Source organism: Peromyscus eremicus, chromosome 8a (genome assembly GCF_949786415.1).
Source record: "Peromyscus eremicus chromosome 8a, PerEre_H2_v1, whole genome shotgun sequence".
NCBI classification, from domain to species: domain Eukaryota; kingdom Metazoa; phylum Chordata; class Mammalia; order Rodentia; family Cricetidae; genus Peromyscus; species Peromyscus eremicus.
The window spans coordinates 381,497-400,884 of record NC_081423.1 but is presented as its reverse complement, the minus strand read 5'-3'; the positions used below and the strand labels follow the sequence as shown (position 1 = coordinate 400,884).

Genomic DNA, 19,388 nt, shown 5'->3' with positions numbered 1-19,388 from the left:
AGAGCTAGACCCTGATCAGGAGAGATTTATAGGGTCAGAGGCTCCTAGGCCTCCCAGAAGGAGGAGCAGTCTTTGTGCTGCAGGCCACTGGCAGCTCTCTGGCCCAGGATGTTCCCATAGGAAACACAAGCGTGGGAAGCACAGCTCTGGGCAAAAGAAGTGCTTCTTTGGGTCAGCTGTTGAGCTGACCCTAGGGAGCTTGCCTGGACTTTCCATAGCTGGGGCATTCAGTTTCCTCTCTGAGCCCAGTCTTTAAGAGGGCCAGGGAGGGGATGGCTCAGTGGGTAAAGGTGCCTGTGGCCAAACCTGAAGACCTGAGCAACCTTGGGGTCCACATGGTAGAAGGAGAGAACTGACTCCCACAAGTTGTCCTTTGACCTCCATACATGCCTGTGCACATACACAAAATCAGTAAATGTAATTCATAAATTTTTAAAAGGTAGAACAAGACCTTCTGCCCCACACACATCTCCTTGTCCACTCAGGTCCTTCTGTTAATCATGACTGTGAAATTCACAGGACATGAGCCAGCTCAAAACAAGTAACTTTGAGTACTTAGGATATTCATAACATCACATGAGTACCACCTCTATCTAGTTCCAGAACATTCTGTTACTCCCAAATAAAACCCTATACCCATTAGGCCATTACCATCAATCAGCCACTCCCACTCACCCTTGGTAACCCACATGCTTAGTCTGTATCTGTGTGCACATGTTCACTGGCTCTGGGTATTACACAGGTAGAGACACACAGCACCTCCTCTCATGCCTGGCTTCTTTCATGTTTGGGAAGGTTATCTGATTTGTACTATATATTACTACTTTATCCTGTTCACAGCCAAGTAATACTCCATTATATGATAGACTACATTTTATTCATCCATGGATGGAAATGTGGGTTGTTTCTACCTTTGGGCTACTGTGAATTGTACTGCTGTAGATTTTCACAGAGAAGTTTTTATTTGAGTACTTATTTTCAGCTTTTGAAATATTACCTGAAAGTCAGCACCTCCATGATATTATCTCTGCCTCCACACTTCTCTATGGCTGAGACAGGAATCTGATTACTGTACACCTCACTTGCAGGGCTGCCCTGCACAGTAGTACAAATTTCACACTGTCTAACTATAGTGGAGATTGTTGGAGATTTGTATGTTCATGAAAACCACTGGCTTGCAGATTGAAGAAAAGCATCTTGAGAGAGAGGTGTCTTTTTCTAATTCTGCAAAGGCTTCATGTTCTCTCTGGCTCCCTTTGACCAAAGATTCTATCTATTGTAGCAACTAACCTCCCCATGATCATTATTTAACCTGTTAGATTTTCAGTACATTTGGAAGAACGTATATGACATACAGTGTTGTTCTTATTTTCTTTCTCAAGTTGGTAAAAACAAACAAACAAACAAACAAAGGACTGTGTAGCATTATATTTACATTCACCTCAAAGACGAAGGAAAGAAAATATCCTTCACCTGATGAATGGATTTAAAAAATGTGGTATGTCCATTCAATGAGCTATTATTCATCCATGGAAAGGAAAAGTGCTGACACCTGCTACAGCAGTCGTGAATCTTGAAAAGACTACACCAAGCGAAAAAAGCCAGTCCCAGAATGTGACTAATGAAAAGTTTCCATTCACTTTACTTGTCCATAACAGGCAAACTTGAATAATTGCCTGAGGCTGGGTGAGAATGTGGAGTGACCTCGATGAGTACAAGATTTGGGGGAGGATAACGAATTTTTTTTTTTTTTTTTTTTTTTTTTTTTTGGTTTTTCGAGACAAGGTTTCTCTGTGTAGCTTTGCGCCTTTCCTGGGACTCACTTGGTAGCCCAGGCTGGCCTCGAACTCACAGAGATCCGCCTGGCTCTGCCTCCCGAGTGCTGGGATTAAAGGCGTGCGCCACCACCGCCCGGCGGATAACGAATTTTAATTAAGTTACATTGACAGCTCCATATCCTGTAACAACTCACTAATGACCTGTGACTTGCATATTTATTTATCTATTTGGTTTTTGAGACAGAGTTTCTCTGTGTGTATGCCTGGCTATCTTGGAACTCACTCTGTAGACCAGGCTGACTTCAAATTCACCTGCTTCTGTCCCCAAAGTACTAGGATTAAAGGCGTGCACCACCACAGCCCGGTGTGACTTGCATATCTAAAATTGATTTACTTATGCTAGGTACATTTTATCAGAATAAAGCTTTTAAAAAACACAATTAATTTTTTACTCCCTCCTTTTTTCTATTTTTGAGACAGTTATGTAGCCCAGGCTGACCTCAAACTCACAATCTTCCTGCTTTTACATCCTGGGAGCTGGGATTTCTGGCGCTACCACCACACTTGACTTATACCACCTCTAAGCTCTGCTGTATACCAGGCCCTGGAAACACAAGCCAACAAGAGCCACTGTTTCTTGCTTCTACATAGTTGATGGCGCTGATGGCACAGTGTGGGAGTTGTGGTGGTTTAATGGAAATGGCTCTCATAGACTCATATATTTGAATGTTTAATCACCAGTTAGTAGAACTGTTTGGGAAGGATTAGGAGGTGTGACCTTTTTGAGTGGGTGTGGCCTGACTGGAGGAGTTGTGGCCTGATTGGAGGAGGTGTAGTTTTGTTGGAGGAGGTGCATGGGGAGGGGCGATTTGAGGTTTCAAAAGCCCATGCCAGGGTGAGTGTCTCTCTCTGCCTGCAGATCGGGATGTAAAACTCCCAGCTACTGCTCCAGTACCATGCCTGTCTGCTTCCCACCATGATGATCATGGACTAAACTATAAGCAAGGTCCCAGTCAAATGCTTTGTTCCATAAGAGTTGTTGCAGTCAGAACACTGACTTAGAGAGGAGCCAAATGGGCAAAGAAATGATTGAGGGCTGTAGTCACACTTATAACCAGGACATGCACCAGTGCACAGACCTCAGGATACCTCTGTGGATTCCCAGAATGACAAGAAGCCTTCCAGGCTGTGTTTATAACTGAACTATGTCAAGGATATGTAGGAGTGCAGGAGGGATGGGGGTCAGGTGGGGGTGGGCAGAGCATCCCTGGCCTGACCAAAGCAGTTCCCATGGGCAATGACAGCCCTGCTGTGACTCAGCTTCTAGCTGAAGACTCTGGGTCCTGGGACCTCACCCCCATCACTAATCTGCCCAGGTCTACTCTTCCTACCTGGCCTGGGGGCTTGTCTTTGGATGTCTGAGTCTTGGGATGTGCTTGTGGGGAGTGGGCTCACCCCCACTGAGGCATAGCAGGCCAGGACTCCCTGGAGGTGCCCAGCAGCCCAGAGTCTCACAGACTGGCTATTTCAGTTGATCCCCAGCTGGAGTTCTTGTTGACTGGCTGCTGAAGCTGAGGCGTGCAGGCTATCCATAAAAGGAGAAAGCCAAGTGGAGCTGGGAAAGCATCCCAGGCTCCACGCCTCTCTTCCTTCTTCTTGTACCAGCCAGCTGTAGATATGAGAGAGGGAGGGGACCGCAAGCCCAAAGAATGTGACTCCCTAGTCCAAATCTCCCAAGAAGTTGGCTTCCAGAAGATTTTTACACACTCTGTGAAGCTCGTGCAAACTTGTCACCCTGACTCTCCTTTGACACCAGGGCAGCTGACAGCTAAGGTTCAGGCATGGCTCAGAGTGATCCTCAGGCCACCTGGAGTAGACAACAAAGACACTGAGCCACAGAGAGATAGATTCTGCAGCCCTGACACACCACCACCACCACCACCACCCCACCACCATCCCCTCCGCCCCTGTTGCTGAGGACCTGGCCCCTCCCCTCTTCTGCATTCTCTCTGGCAGACTCAGATAGGTTTGCAGTGGGCCTAGGGAAGCATTTTCTTACCCTTAGAACTGGACCATTGAGGGACCGGGGACTCTGATGGCCTCTGGGGGCTCAGCTCTTTCTTACCTACCCCCTTCTCCTTCCTCCAGCCCTAGGAGCCTCTCCCATCTCAAGTTAATGGTCACCTCCCAGGAGACATCCACTGTCTCCTACTTTAGGAGACAGGCCCCAGGGTAGCATCCTTCAGCTCCTGAACCTCCCTTCTCTGCCCTGTGAGACTACTTGACTACTTAACTGCCCCTGAACCAGACTGTGTGTGTGGGAGGGCTGTGGCATATGTTAGGCCCTCACTCAACCCTGCTGAGACAATCAGCTGGGAGACCACATACTTCTTATGCTCCCTGGATGAGGAACATGATGCAACATACCAGTATGGGCACCTCAAATCTACTCCCCTAGGCAAGCCTGCTTCTCCAACTCAGAATTTACTATTTATTCATAATTTTAAGAGTCTTGACTGCCTCCTGTCTCTGTAAGAACCCATGGGCACCAAAGATCATGGATATTCACATCTCCACTTATATGGGGGAACCTAGTCACTAAGTCTACCCTCACAAATGGGACATATGCCCGCACCCAAGAGACCCCAAAGAGTGAGGCAGTCCCTTCAGCCACATGAAGCTGTGGCTAAAAGGTGCTGAGACAGTTCCTTACCAGAACCTGATCTTGCTAGCTCTCTGGTGCTGTACTTACCAGCCTCTAGTGAGCAGTGCCTTCTTATCACCTCTAACTCACCCAGGAGGCTAACCTGAGCTACATACCGCATTCAATGTCAACCTGGATTACAGTGAGATCCTGCCTCAATAGACCAAAGGTGAACGGAGGTGAGGGAAGGAAGGAAGGATGAAGGGATGGATAGATGGATGGAGGGATGGACAGACAAATGGAGGAGTGGATGGATAAAGTCAACAATTTTTAATTACTTGTTTATGGAAGCAGCTAAATAGGTGAGGAGCAACTGTGCCCAGAGACTCAATCAACTAGAGGCACTGTACCCCATTGCACTAGCCAGTCCAGACTAGGCAGAACTGAGCATAGTCACAAATCTTCCTGGAAGCAGAGGCACAACTGCATCCTGTCTTGGAGACATGTTTGTAGGGTGCCAACTTTGAGTCAACAGCCTGACACTAGGCACTCCCCATCTAGTGGCCTCTGTGCTGCACAGCTGTTTCTTCAGATCCAAACCCAAACTTTTCAGGATCACAAAAAGCTGCTCTATGAGACAAATTGAGAAAGGCTTGAAGCTACCCATGACACAGGTCAGAGCTGTGAGCGCTGTATTGACTGTCATTAGCACAATTGTACATGCTTATATGTACACACATGTATGTGGAGGCCAGAGTTGAACCTCAGGTGCTGGCTTTCTCAGGGTCTCTCACAAACCCTTCCAAGGAGCTCACTGATCAGGCTAGGCACAAATCCTCCTGTTTGCACCTCTATAGCTCTGGTATTATAAGCTCTCACACTCAACTTTTTCACATTGTGTTCTCATTTTGCACAGGTCCTCACTTTACTGACTGAGCTACCTCCCAGTCCCCTATTTTCATCATTGAAAACAGAGATCTGTGGCCAGATGTGGCCATGCATGTCTGTAATTCTAGCCCTTAAGAGGCTAGGGCAGGGGGATTTTACATTCCAGGTCATTCTGGGCTACATAGTATGACTCTGTCATGAATGCATGTATGAGTGGGTAAATGAATGAAGAATGACTGAAGCTAGCAACCCAGAGCAGTGTCTATGGACAGTAATGACTCTGAATTAGGAGGTTAGAGTACATGGCCATGGTCAACCCCTTTGTAATTAGAAGATGCCAAAGCTGGAACCTTTGTGTCTCCCTGCAAATCTCCACCTTAAGGTGAAGTGGGGCCCTTGGAGGTGATAGGTCACCGATGGGATTGGTGTCTTTATTAAAAAAAAAAAAAAACACAACCAAGGGAGTTTATTTCCCCTTGGACATAGCAGCAGGGACACCATCTTTGAACAAGAAATAGGCCTTCACCAGACTGAACAGGAAATGGGCCCTTGCCAGAATCTTGTAACGTGCCTTTATCTGGGCTTCCAGCTTCCAGAACCTCAGGGAGTAAATTTCTGTTGTTTATAACGGCATTTTGTTATAGTAGCCTGGACAGATTAAGACCTAAAGCCCCAAATGGGTGTGCTCATATATGTCTATAATTATACGTCTATAATCCTAGCAAGAGGCTGAGGAAGGACCTGAGGCAGATGATGATTGCCATGAAAGTCTTATAGCTAGACTGTCTTGAAAATAAAAATAAAAATAGGTCTGGAGAGATGGCTCCATGGTTAAGTGCACTGGTTGCTCTTGCAGAGAGCTTACAACTCTCTGTAATTCCAGTTCCAGGGATCTGGTGCCTTTTTCTGGATTTAGTGAATACCAGGCATGCAATATGGTGCACAGATAAACCCTCAGGTAAAATACCTATACACATTTTAAAAAATCTTTAAAAGCAAAGCAAAAACAAATAGCAACAAAGACCTATGGCCTATGCTAGTCCTTTTGCCTCTGGGCCCAGTTTTCTCTTTGACACATCATCTACATGACCTTGAAGAAAGAGAAAAGTCACCAGGTTTCACTCTCAATTCTAAGACCAATCTTTTGTCATGTGAAACCCTCTAAAAATTATCAAATGCAGAGGCTCCTATCAGCTCTCCAGGCCCAGGTTTGATAGTGTCTGTTCTCTTCTCCCCTCATCTACAGACCAGCCTGTGGGGGATCAGGTAGGCATGGGCCAGTTCCCCTAAGGCATGCCAACCATAGAACAGAAAGACCTGCTTCCTGCCCACTGCCCAGACTTAGCTTAGGCTTGGAGAGGGCTAAGCTGAGAGTCTCAGCTGTTTTCTTTTTCATCACTGACAGGGTCCTCTTGGTGCTGATGAGGTGAGAACAAGGCACTTGTGATGACACAAAGCCAGCTCCCCACCTCCTGAGGCCTCCACCATCAGGTTAGAGTAAAATCGTATCTGCCTTTCACACCTCCTCTACTGTTCACCCCAGGGACCCTGGTGATGACCCACAGGGTCCTATCAGAAGGCTTAGTGCACCATTTCACACTCCGCCTGTAATTTGCTGAGTCCAGCTCTGGTTCCCAAGTGTTCAGCCTTCAACACCCAGATAAGAAGCAAGACCCATAGGGACAAAAGGCCTTTCCTGGGCTGGGGGCCAAGGACAGCTCAGTTCCACTGTTGGATCAGGCAAACTCTAGGGGTACTAGGGGTCACAGGCACCAAGTTCAAAACAGTCTGACACTATCTGATCTTTGGAAAGTTCTTCACTTCTCTGAATCTCAATTCTTATCTCTAAAAGGGGGTTGACAATAGTGTTGGATGACCAATAAGCCATGCATGTATGGTCAGGGGACGTGTACAGACACAGACACACAGACACACACACTCACACACTCATGTATGCATACACACACACAAGGGAAAATTTGCTGTTTCCTCAAGATCAACAAGGTATATGTCACTTTAAATTTTAATTTTGCTTTTATTTAGGGTAAAATTATGGTACATGGACCATAATATTTCAGGACTGAATTTTAAAGCTCCTAAGTGAGTCCTGTCTGCCTCCAGGTTTCTGATAAAAGATTGAGAAGACTCCTTGCATATAAAAAGCAGGAAACAACAATTCTCATTGAGTTGGGATGTAGTTCAGTGATAGAATGCTGGACTAGCATGCACAAGACTCAGGTTTGAAGGCCAGCACTGGAAGGAAAAAAGAGAAGCCCACAGAAACAACAACAAATGTTAGAATCCAGACCAGACAGCTCCCTAGGCCACAACATAGCTGCCCTACTGAGGGAACTGTATGACTTTCTAGCTACCAGAATTCAGATGCCTGGATTTCTTACTTTGGAGATGAGTTTGCAATGTTAAGATATACCAAAGGATGTGGGAGCCATACATCACCTTCCTTACCCAATTTCCTGCTCAAGTTGTAAAATCTTCCCCCTCACCTTTTCCAGAGAACTTAAGAAGGTACACCTTCAGAACCCTGCCATGCTGTGGCTCTCTAGTGCTGAGGTCTAACTTTCCTCAGAGCCCTTGTCATGCTGCTGTCTGTCTGTTTGTCCATGTGTTAATATAGCTTTAAATAAACTTCTTACTTCCAACAATCCATTTCAGTGTCCCTCTTGAACCCCTACTGTCTTGAAAAACAAAACAAACAAATGAACAAAACAAAGAAAGAAAGAAATGAAGAAAGAAAGAAACAAACAAACAAGGAAAACCACAAGAAGTGAAGTCTCAGAACAGTGGAAAACAGATTGACAACAAGTTCTACCACAGTGAGCAGAGAGAGGAAGAAGAGTTTAAAGGATTAGAGTAAATGAAATTAAGACTGGTCACACAGAAAGGGTCAATACTCTCACAATGAAATGGAAACCAGAGAGCAGCAGAGCAATACCTTAAGAATTCTAAGAGAAAAATGATACCTTGTTTAAAATTTTATACCTATCTAAACTAGTCTTTATTTGAGCCATTTGGGGCCTTTTAGATATGCAAGATCTCTACACATCAGAGCACATGTGCCTTATTTCAAGAAGGTATAGGAAAAGGTGGCATTCAAATAGGAGAGTAAATCAAGAGAGAAGAATATATAGGAATGAGCACAAAAGGACTCCATCAAAGAAGGATAGAGGAGAATTGCAAGATGACAACGAAGATCCCTGGTGACAGGTATCAGTCATGGAGAGGTTGAAGACAGGTGGGAAGATTCAAATAAAGATAATCAAGAACAGAGTATCAGTATGTGATCAACACATTTCTAGACATTTGAAGAAGAGGCTTGCTGTGGAATACTCCTCTTGTATACTGTAAAGATTTGTCACTTGAATTAGTTTAATAAAACACTGATTGGCCAGTAGCTAGGCAGGAAGTATAGGTGGGGCAACCAAACTAAGGATGCTGGGGAGAGGAAGGGAGGAGTCGGGAGTCACTAGCCAGACCCAGAAGAAGCAAGATGAGAATGTCATACTGAGAAAAGGTACCAGCCATGACTGGTATCTGTCACCAGGGATCTTCATTGATAAGAATTATGGGTTAATTTAAATGTAAGAGCTAGTTAGTAACAAGCCTGAGCTACCAGCCAAGCATTTATAAGTAACATTAAGTCTCCAAGTCAATTATTTGGGAAGTGGCTGCTGGGTATTTGAGAGTTGCTGGTGGGACAGAAATTTTCACTTACATGTAGTGCTCAAATGTTTGGCAAGAAATTCCACATAAAACCTGAGAAAGCTTTAAAAAAGGATTCTAAACACACAAAAGAACAGAGTCAAGCATGGCTTCTTGGTAGCAGTTTTTTCTTGGGTAGGCTCTATTTGCTGGTGGCAAGCAGAGGTGTGGCTCCTTTAAGAGCTGGCTTCCTGACTCAGCATTAGCAGCAAAAACCATGTGGTTCTTTTAAGAAGCCCTGCTACCAAACACTTAAATGGGGTTTATGAGCAGTGGGTGGCACACTACTCAGTGGAAGCATGAACCAAAAATCTCTCCTGAGTTGGTGCATTGAATGTGGCTCCTGCCAGTACCTCCACCATGAAGCTAGGCACTCAGAACCAAGAAATGGGGTGGAGCTAGTTGCCAAAGCCAAGGCTTTGGTCCTAGCCATGCCTGCTTAGCAGATTAAAGACTCATGTGGTCTGAAAGGACAGAGATATGCAGTAAAGACAGATTCAGATGAAGAAAAAAAAACCAACCTCTAAATGGTTTACAGTGTGTTTAAAAATATACATGTACTTGGGAGAGTAAAGAGTAGGTATAGACAATCATAAAAAAGAAATATATAGTTTTAAAATAATAAAGTCCTTGAAAAGGGAGTAAAGTAATATTTTAAAAAGCCACATAAAAATGTAAAATATACAGAGAGTCTGGATACTGTATGTTATTGTGTTGTCCTTGAATTGTTTGGCAGCTGAGGAAGGAGCAACAGCTGCTAAGAGACATTTGATTATAAATGTTGTATTAATCCAACCTATATATTTTGAAAATGCCTTGACTTCAAAATTTAAGGCAAAAGATACATTATTTTGGAGAAGAGATTATGCTTTTGTTTCCACAGGAAACAAGAGGCTTTCGATTCATTTTGGATTAAGAAAAATCAGGTTTGATCAAGGAAGACCCCCTGAAAAATCTCTGATGGGAACAGATGGCCCAGATGATCCAACACTTCAGAGTGCCTCTGCTGAAGTTTCCTCTGAGTTATGCATCCAGAACAGCTTCCAGGCTGAGATAATCCGGCCTCACAGAATTCTCCAGTCAGGACTTGACCATAATCCTGAATTTTCTCAGGGTCCCCCCAAAGAGTACCAGTACTCCCAATCAACAGGAAGTAGTCTAGAGAACTATGCTCACATTCCCCCCAAAAAATGGGTTATGGATATTTATTATTGTTTAAAGGGAGTTGGTTACAAGTTGTTATAGATAATGGTCAGGAAATATGCTAAACAAAGGAGATTAGATTCAAGGATCTTGTTCTGAAAAGAAAAGGGGGGATATAGAAATGATAGGATAAGGGTAACTTATTGAATCTACTTTAATACAAAAAACAATTATTAATCTTACATATTTTACATTGGTATGGATTTTAGTTTATTGATATAAATTTAAAGTTAATTTTGTTATTTGTATATTTCTACTTTGTTTAAGATATTATGTTTATGCAACTCACTTAAAATGTAATATATCATTAAGAAATATAGATTAATAGTCATCTATAATTGTCAAACTTATAGTCATGTTAGGTTTTCTAGGTATACAAAGATATATTTCAGATAGATAGGTAATCTTCAAACACTTCAAAGACCTATGGAATATGGCATTTAAAATATTTTAATAACCTAAAGCTTTTCGTGACAGTGAGATATGTCTGCTCTTGGCAGCACAAATCTACTTCAGAGAAGATGATGGGCATTGAAGAAACTCCATATGGAGTTTACTTCTTTGTAGCAAAGGCTAGCCACTGGGCAAGAAACTGCCCTTGCCTCGACTGCTGACAGTATGCTGTCCAAATTGGACAAGCAGGATACAAAAAAAATGACTGCCAAACTTTGCCAAGACAAGACAGGACAGTCCTTCAAAAATCCTGCTTCAAAGAAAAGTCTGTCATATATGCTAGACCTGTAGGCTGAAGATGATGCCCCAATGTTGCAGAGGAACCTTGGGTGACTGCCCAGGCAGCTTGAGGTCCCTGTCATTAGGTAACATTTTACCCTTCTGGGGTCTTTGATGGAGTTGAAGACTAAATAGTTATAATTATAGTTTTCCTTAGTTATAATATAAAGTACAAAACTTTAGACTCTATCTTCTGGGGCTGGAATTACAGAAGGCCTGCCATGCCCCCTGACATTCACTTTGGTCCCTTTAGCTGCATAGCAAGCACTTTAACTGCTGAGTCATCTGTAAGCCATCTCCTTAGTTGTCCCCTAAACTATATTTTTAATGTTCATTCCATTTGCTCCTCCCTCTTAAGGAGCTTAGCTTCCTTTGAGGAAGGAGTATCATGAACTACAGCATCTGGGCTCTTACCAGTCCCCAACAGCCCTTCTACACCTCCTCTGTTCATATCCAAAGAAAAAAGAAAAGAAAAACCCACTCTAATAGTCACTTGACAGATACTGAATGGCTACCACACACCAGGCATCAGCAAATGAACTGTTAATATGACAGTCACTGTGCTAACTCAGAACAGAACTCATGGGTCTCAGAAGTTTCTGGTCCCTCAGAAACTTAGTGGCCATATACCACATGCTCAGTGCTTATGTGTTAACCAGGTGATCCCAGTCCTGCCTGTGAATACCCCAGTGCTGACCCTGGAAGCACTGAGGTGGTAGCAGGGGCTATAGGGCTTCACTTCTGCCATTAGTAAGTAAAGAAAGTGTCAGCCAGCTGACTGATGCCACAAGACAGCAGGTTCATGGGGGGAGGGGAGGTCACACTGGAGCCACACCATCCTCTACCAACATGACATCCCACATTGGTGAAAGAGACATTAAGTGCATGAATAGAACATTAGAGCTTGTCCTGGAACTCACTCTGTAGACCAGGATGGCCTTGAACTCACAGAGATCTGCCTGCCACTGCCTTCTGAGTGCTGGGATTAAAGGCGAGTGCCACCACTACCAAGCAAAAAAACCTTCCTTTTTTAATTAGACAAAAAGGGGGAAATACTGTGGAATAATCCTCTTGTACACTGTAAAGATTTGTCACTTGAACTGGTTTAATTAAATGCTGATTGGCCAGTAGACAGGCAGGAAGTATAGGTGGGAAACCAAACTAAAGATGATGGGAACAGGAAGAGAGGAGTCAGAAGTCACCAGCCAGATGCAGAGGAAGCAAGATAAGAATGTCATACTGAGAAAAGGTACCAAGCCATGTGACTAAACATAGATAAGAATTATGAGTTAATTTAAGTGTAAGAGCTAATTAGTAATAAGCCTGAGCTACCAGCAAATCATTTATAAGTAATATTAAGCCCCCAAGTCAATTATTTGGGAAGTGGCTGCCAGGTATTTGGGAGTTGCTGTTGGGGCAGAAACTTCTGCTTACAGAGGCTAACACATTTTAGAAGAAGAATTTGGGGCAGAACTTGTGATTCAGTACCTAGAAAAATCAGATTGGGGGTGGAGGAAAAGGTTAAGCACTAACTCTAGGGAAAAGAATAAATCACAAAGGAAAAAGAAATCATGGGACAGTGCAGACCTGAGCATGAGTGGAGGCCTGAGGTTAATGCCAGGAATCTTATCACTCTTCCACCTTATTCATTGAGGCTAGGTTGCTCAATCAAACCTAGCTTCATTGATATGGCCAGTCTTCCCTGAAGATTCAGAAAGGGATTTAGCTGATCCATCCTCTATCAACATGACATCCCACATTGGTGAAAGAGACATTAAGTGCATGAATAGAATTCTTCCCAAGCTTATGATTTTCTCCATGATACTTGTTAAAGATTCTTTTAAATTCTTTTGTGGACCAGGGAAATGACTCAGTGGGTAAAGCTGCTTGCCACACAAGCCTGCTGACCTGAGTTCAATCCCCAGAACCCACAGCGGAGGGAAAGAACAGTTGTTCTCTCACCTACACATGTGTGCTGTGGTATGCTCACATATACACACAAACACAACACTAAATTTAAGAAAACGTAAGTTCTTATGGTCGATAGTTCAGATATAGCCAAAATGAATGACTGTTACTAGTCAATTAACTGTGAGTATGTATTGGGGTGTGGGGCTGAAGACTGAACCCAGGCCTTACCTTACCAGTGCCAGGCTAGTACTCTTAGCACTGAGCCACACCTCCAGCCCACTTTTCACTTTTCATTTGAGACAGGACCTCACTAAGTTGCCCAACTGGCCTTAAAAATTCTCTGTAGCCCAGACAGGCCCTGAACTTATGATCTTCCTGCCTCAGCCTTCCAAATAATCGAGATTACAGGCCTGTGTTACCAGGCCTAGTACTTTAAAGACTTATTTTATTTTTAATTTATGTGTATATTTATGTTCAATAAATATGTTATGTGCATCTGAGTATAGGTGTCCATGGAGGCCAGAAGAGAGCGTCAGATCCCCTGATTGTGAGCTGTGTGACATGGATACGAGGAGCTGAACTTGGATCCTCACCAAGAGCAGCAAGTGCTCACAAGTGATGAACAATTTCTTCAGGCTCCACTTTAGTGATTTTTTTTTAATTGCAGAGTACTATAATAATGTTTCCCTCCATCAGTACCCGATTCTCCTCTACTAATTAATTTTTTATTTCCTCTATTATTCAAAGAAAACATGTTTCATGGACCTCCCTAAACCCCAGAAAAGCGTCAGACATGATCTCAACCAGTCATGAATAACCCAGTACCTTTTGCCAGGCAGAAGGGCTGGCATGCACATAAGGCCCTCCTTGATATGGGAGGGAGGAGGAGATTTGGAGTAAGACAGAGATTAAAGCTAGCACTGGGATACACAGACAAACAGATCTCTGGAGCTCACTGACCAGCCAACCTACCCTAACTGGTGAGTTCCAGGCCTGTCTCAAAGGAAACATGGGTAGCATCTGAGGGATGTCACTCAAAGTTGTCCTCTGGCCTGCCTACACACACACACACACACACACACACACACACACACACACACACACACACACGCATGCACGCAACCCTCCTCTTCTTGCATGCTTTGGATATCTGGGGGACCACATGGCAACCATTGCTGTTTGACCAAGTTCCAGCTTTTGACTTTGCAGATCACAATTCTCCAGCACCCTTTTACTTTCATTTTCAATAATTCTCACTGCTTTATGGGAGTTTCTTTATGCCTCTTCCTTTGGGAAATTTTGTTGCAAGCTTTGAAGGATAAAAATGTACAAAATGGCAGCCTCTTTAAACAAAATAATTCTTTGGAAAAAATCACCGCCACCGTGGAACCATATAGCATGATGATTCTGCACACAGGAAACCCAAGAACAGAAAAGTTAAAGATTTACTAACTGGGCACACCTGACCCCAGGATGAATGTCTACAATCCAGATCCAGAGCTTGAGGCCATTAGGAGCAAGAGTTCAGTTAATAAGGGTGGAGGAATCAGGATGGTGCAGTATAATGGGGAAAGAGTAGGACATCTGGACCTTCCTTTTGGGGAGCATATGAGGGGAACAGGCCCATCTAGTAAGACTAAGATACAAAGTAGCACATTTAGGAAACAGCTCAGTGCTTATTATGCTACATGGTGCAAACCCTGCATCATGCCCCTTGAGGAATAAAAATTGCTCTTAAAATATAGTGGCATGGGCTGGGCATGGTGGAGCATGCGTTTATTTCAGCACTCCAGAGGCAGAGGCAGGCAGGTCTCCATGAGTTCGAGGCCAGGACAGTCAGGGCTACACACAGAGAAACCCTGTCTCGAAAAATCAATCCACACCCCCTCAAAATTGTACTGGAGTGTCTGGTCTCCCGGAGAAGTCCTTTTGCCAATGACAGGCATTTGAAGGGCCTCCATTACCTCAGAGCCTTGAGGAAAGTTCTGCTTTCTAAAAGCAGTCATTCTCGTTAGCTCTGGGAGAAGGAACCTGTGGCCCTTTCATTGATGTAAGAGGATGCCTAGTGGAGTTACTGAATCTTTGAGAACAATAGGCATTTAGATTCTTGCTGAACTTACCGCTTTTGTCTCAGAAAAAAAAAATGCTGTAATACATTGAGTCTGCTTTCAGTCTTGCTGTGGCTCAACTACTGTGCAACTATCTGAGCAGCCATCTGATTCACCCTCAGATTGTGTCAGTCTCCTCCTTCCCCTCGCTGACTCCACACCTCTTTTTTGGGACCTGAACCCCACCGGAGTCCACAGATATCATCACATAAAAATGTCATGCCTTGCCAGGCAGTGACGCTCACACCTTTAACCCCAGCACTCAGGAGGCGGAGGCAGAGGCAGGCAGATCTCTGTGAATATGAGACTAGCCTGGTCTACAAAGCAAGTTCCAGGACAGCCTGTCTTGAAAAACCAAAAAAAAAGAAAGAAAGAAAGAAAGAAAGAAAGAAAGAAAGAAAGAAAGAAAGAAAGAAAGAAAACCCACACAACAAGAACAAAATGTCATGTCTGGATCTACAGCTGCCATCATGTGATCATAAACAAGAAACCAACAAAATGCCAAAAAAGCCTGCGTTGGGGCCGCTGAATCAAACAGCCCTGAGACCATCAACCTGCAGCTTATTATTATGTGATGCATAAACCGGCATGGCTAAGCCACTTAATTTAGTTGTTGAGTCACTTACGACCAAAAGCATGTCCAATGAAACGAACACCAGAGCTCTGCACAGTTCACAAAAGAGATGTCTGAGCTGCTTTCCAAGTACACTTTCATACAGGGGACCACAGATACAAAAATATAACACAGATCGAATTCTAACTCCAAAACCTAGTGGGGGGTTCCCCACTTTGGATAGCGTCATCCTGACCCACCTTGCAGGGCTCCCCCTGCTGGTCTTTGGGGGAATGGCAGGCTCGTGTCTGGACAGATGAAGTTCCTATTTAAGCCTGAGGTCTGGCAAACTGTTGGTAGCTGTGGCACTTCTAGGCACACGTGGATTCCTGCCGTCAGGGATTGCCATCAGAGCTCTTCTCAATCCTCAACTCAGACCTGTGCTTCTTTGAGCTGCCTGCCCCCGTGGAGGGACGTGGTTCCATGTGTCCCTTACCTGTTTGCTGCACCTCCTTGTGTTAACTGTGGTCTCATAGCTATTAACATGCACCAGTGTTCTCCATATTGTTGTCCTGTCCATGAATCACTCCTAGCATCCTATATATGAAAGGCTTAGGTCTAGTGTGTTCAGATTTGAGAATATTTGCAGATTCATAGTGAGGTAGCCAAGTCTCATATATTAAAGATTTTATTTTTTTATCATGTGTGTGGAGGGGGTAGTGGTGATGTCCATATGAATGTAGGTGCTCATAGATACCAGAAGGATGTTGAATCCCTTAGAGCTAGAGTTACAAGAATTTGTGAGCTGCCTGACCTGGTGTTGGGACCAAACTCAAGTTCTCTGGAAGAGCAGGAAGTGTTCTTAAGTGCCGAGCTGTCTCTCCAGCTCATCTGAAGGTCATTTTACGTGGTATTTGTTTGCTTGTTTGTAGACAGGATCTCTCTATGTAGTCCTGGATGTCCTGCAGCTCTTTATATTAATCAGGATAGCCTGAAAGTCACAGAGCTCTGCCTGCCTCTACCTCCCACTGCTGTAACAGTAATCCCTCACACCATTATACCTGACCCATGTGATGTCAAATAACTTTGCTCATAAACAAAATTTCATGACCTAGAATTTGCACTTCCTAGAATTTGCAATGAAATTATCCCAGATCTTGGAGCATTTTAGATTGTGGATTTTGGAATTAGGGATGTTTGACCTGTAGTGCCTTATGCTTAGAAAGAGCTTTTGTTGATCAAGTATCAGACTTGTTTGGATGTAAGATGTAATAGTTCATTTAACTCTCGTGTCAGCCCTAGGAGGTGAGGCACAGACCTCTTTGTTTGGATGGATGCATTGATTGACTGATTAACTTTGAGACAGGATCTCATTTTGTAGCCCTGGCTGACCTCAAACACTGTGTAGCCTAAGACAGTCTCAAACTTTGCCTCAGTAGAAACACTCATTCAAAATAGTGTCAACTGGGTTGAGACTCCCAAACCCCAAAACCCCAAATCTGAAACTTTAGTCCAAACATGAAGTCACAAAGGGAAAATTCCATTTGACAAAGTGTTGCTTCATGTACAAATTACTTAAAATATTGTCAAAAAATTACTTTGAAACTATATAAAGTAGGGATGAAACATGAATGAATATTGTTTTTTTAGACTTGAGTTCCAGCCCCACAAATTCTCATCATGCATATATGAAAATATTCCTAAATCTGGAAAAAAAAAGTTCCAAATCTACAATGGCTCTGGTCCCGAACATTTCAGATAAAGGAATCACAAGCTGACACACCTGAATTTGGAGTGTGTGTGCAAAGGTCCTCCACTGGCAAAGCCAGCACAGCAAGGCTCTCAGAAGTGATATAGAGACTATTATCCCCTTTCACATACAAGGAAATTGAGGCTGGGGAGGAGAAGACATCTGACCACAACCCCAGGGATGGACACTGGCAGGTGGCAACCCAGTTCTATGCAGCTTATCCATTGCCTGTCCCCAGCTTCTTCCTCTCTGGCTGCTGGCTGGACCAGTGGCACCCTGGAACAGTCATAGGGATGGCAGAAGCCAGAGAGGGCGATGCCCGTATTTGCTCAAGCCCTGGGTTCCTTACCCCTCCTTGCTGCAGACTGGTGTTCCTTCTGCTTTTGTCCTTTTTTAGTCAAGGCATTGCCTGCCAAACTCCACATTCCTGATGGGGACTCAGGCAGGTGGGGGTGGGGGCTGAGGCTGAGCCCTGAGGTGGCTCTCAGGCCTGGCAGGCTCACCTTGTAGCATGCTTCTGTAGGCTGTGTCAGCAATGGCATAGATGTGGGGTGGCATCTCATGCCTCTTCTTGCCCTTGTACATGTCCACAATCTTCTCTGAGTAGATGGGTAGGTGCTTGTAGGGGTTGACCACCACACAGAAGAGGCCTGAGTATGTCTGCAAAAGAGAGCTAGGCTCAGTTCTGGACATTTGGATGGGTGAGAGAGCTCCCACACCCACAATCAGCAGCCTCTTGCCGTGGTGAGGAAACTTAGGATCCTCAGCAGCTCAGCAGGAGCCTTGTGGTAAAGGAAGAAAAAAGCAATATTGGATTTCCAGGCCATCTGTGGTTGAGTCTTAATCAGCTTTGGGCTCCCAACCCACCACTCTACCTCACTAAGCCTCAGGAACTTAACTTATATGTCTGTGTGTATATGTTCATGTGTGGGGTACACATGTGGAAGCCACAAGTCAACATGGGGCATCTTCTCTAATTCCCACCTTTTTATTGTTTAAGATGGTATCTCTCGCTGAACCTGGAACTTACCAATTTGACTAGGCTGGTTAACAATAAGCCCCAGGGATCCCTGTCTCCACCTCCCCAGCATCAGGGTGGCAGGAGTGTGGCTCACCACACCTAGCTTTTTCCATACGTGCTGGGAACTCAACTCGGGTCCTTCTGCTCGAGCAGCAAGCACCTTACCAACCAAGCCATCTTCCCAGCTCTCCCAAAATTCCTTTTTTACATATCTCATCTTTATTTTTTATTTGATTAAAATATAGAATGCTACTTAAGAATACCAATGGTCAGTGGTGGGGTGTACTTTTAATCCCAGCACTTGGGAGGCAGAGGCAGATGGATCTCTGAGTTCAAGGACAATCTGGTCTACAGAATAAGTTCCAGGAGAGCCAGGGCTACATAGAGAAACTCTGTCTCAAACAATGAAACAAAACAAAACAAAGAATATTAATGACAATGTGGCTTTTAATTTATAATAAAAACAGTGAAGAAATATCTAACCACAAAAGCCCACGGAGAAGGGAGTGTGTGTGGACAGTAGGACTGTCCTAACCTTTTACAGAAGGGGACAATGTGGTTGATGCTTAGAAGTAATTTAATAGTTTAGGGATGTAAATGATGACAAGTGAGAGACACATATTAAAAACCAGAAGTGCCACTGAAATATTTAGGGTGCTAACTCTCAGTAGGGAGGAGGTGACATACTACAGCATGTTCAAAGGTGAAAGGAAACAGAGGCTGAGTGTGTGGCAGTGAGTAGAGTGCTTGCTTAGAATGCACAGAGCCCTGGCTTTTATCCCCAGCGCCACATAAACCAGGTGTGGTGGTGCATATCTGTAATCCCAGTACTCAGAGCATCAGGAGTTCAAAGTCATCCTCAACTATAAAGCAATTTTGAGGCCAACCTGGGCTACATGGGATCCTATCTTTAAAAAAAGGTGGTGGTGAAATGACAAGGAATAAATGTGAGAAATAAAATAACAAAAATCAAAAGCAAGATCATACCTGCTGCTCCTCACAGTTGCAGGATTGGTGAGGAGAAAGGAAGGACTACTGGGGCTGTGGTGGCTCCCAAGGCCCAAGCTTGATAACTCCGCA

At 44.1% G+C, this 19,388-nt stretch overlaps 1 protein-coding gene across 4 annotated transcripts in view; it reads right to left on the bottom strand.

Annotated features, from left to right (window-relative positions):
• The window catches only part of Myh11 (myosin heavy chain 11), a 103,786-nt gene that overhangs the window by 65,958 nt on the left and 18,440 nt on the right, over positions 1-19,388 (bottom strand). For all 4 annotated transcript variants that reach the window (XM_059269935.1, XM_059269936.1, XM_059269937.1 and 1 more), the window contains exon 3: positions 17,791-17,947. In XM_059269935.1, the coding sequence (XP_059125918.1) occupies positions 17,791-17,947 (157 nt within the window). The remainder of the gene's footprint in view (positions 1-17,790; positions 17,948-19,388) is intronic.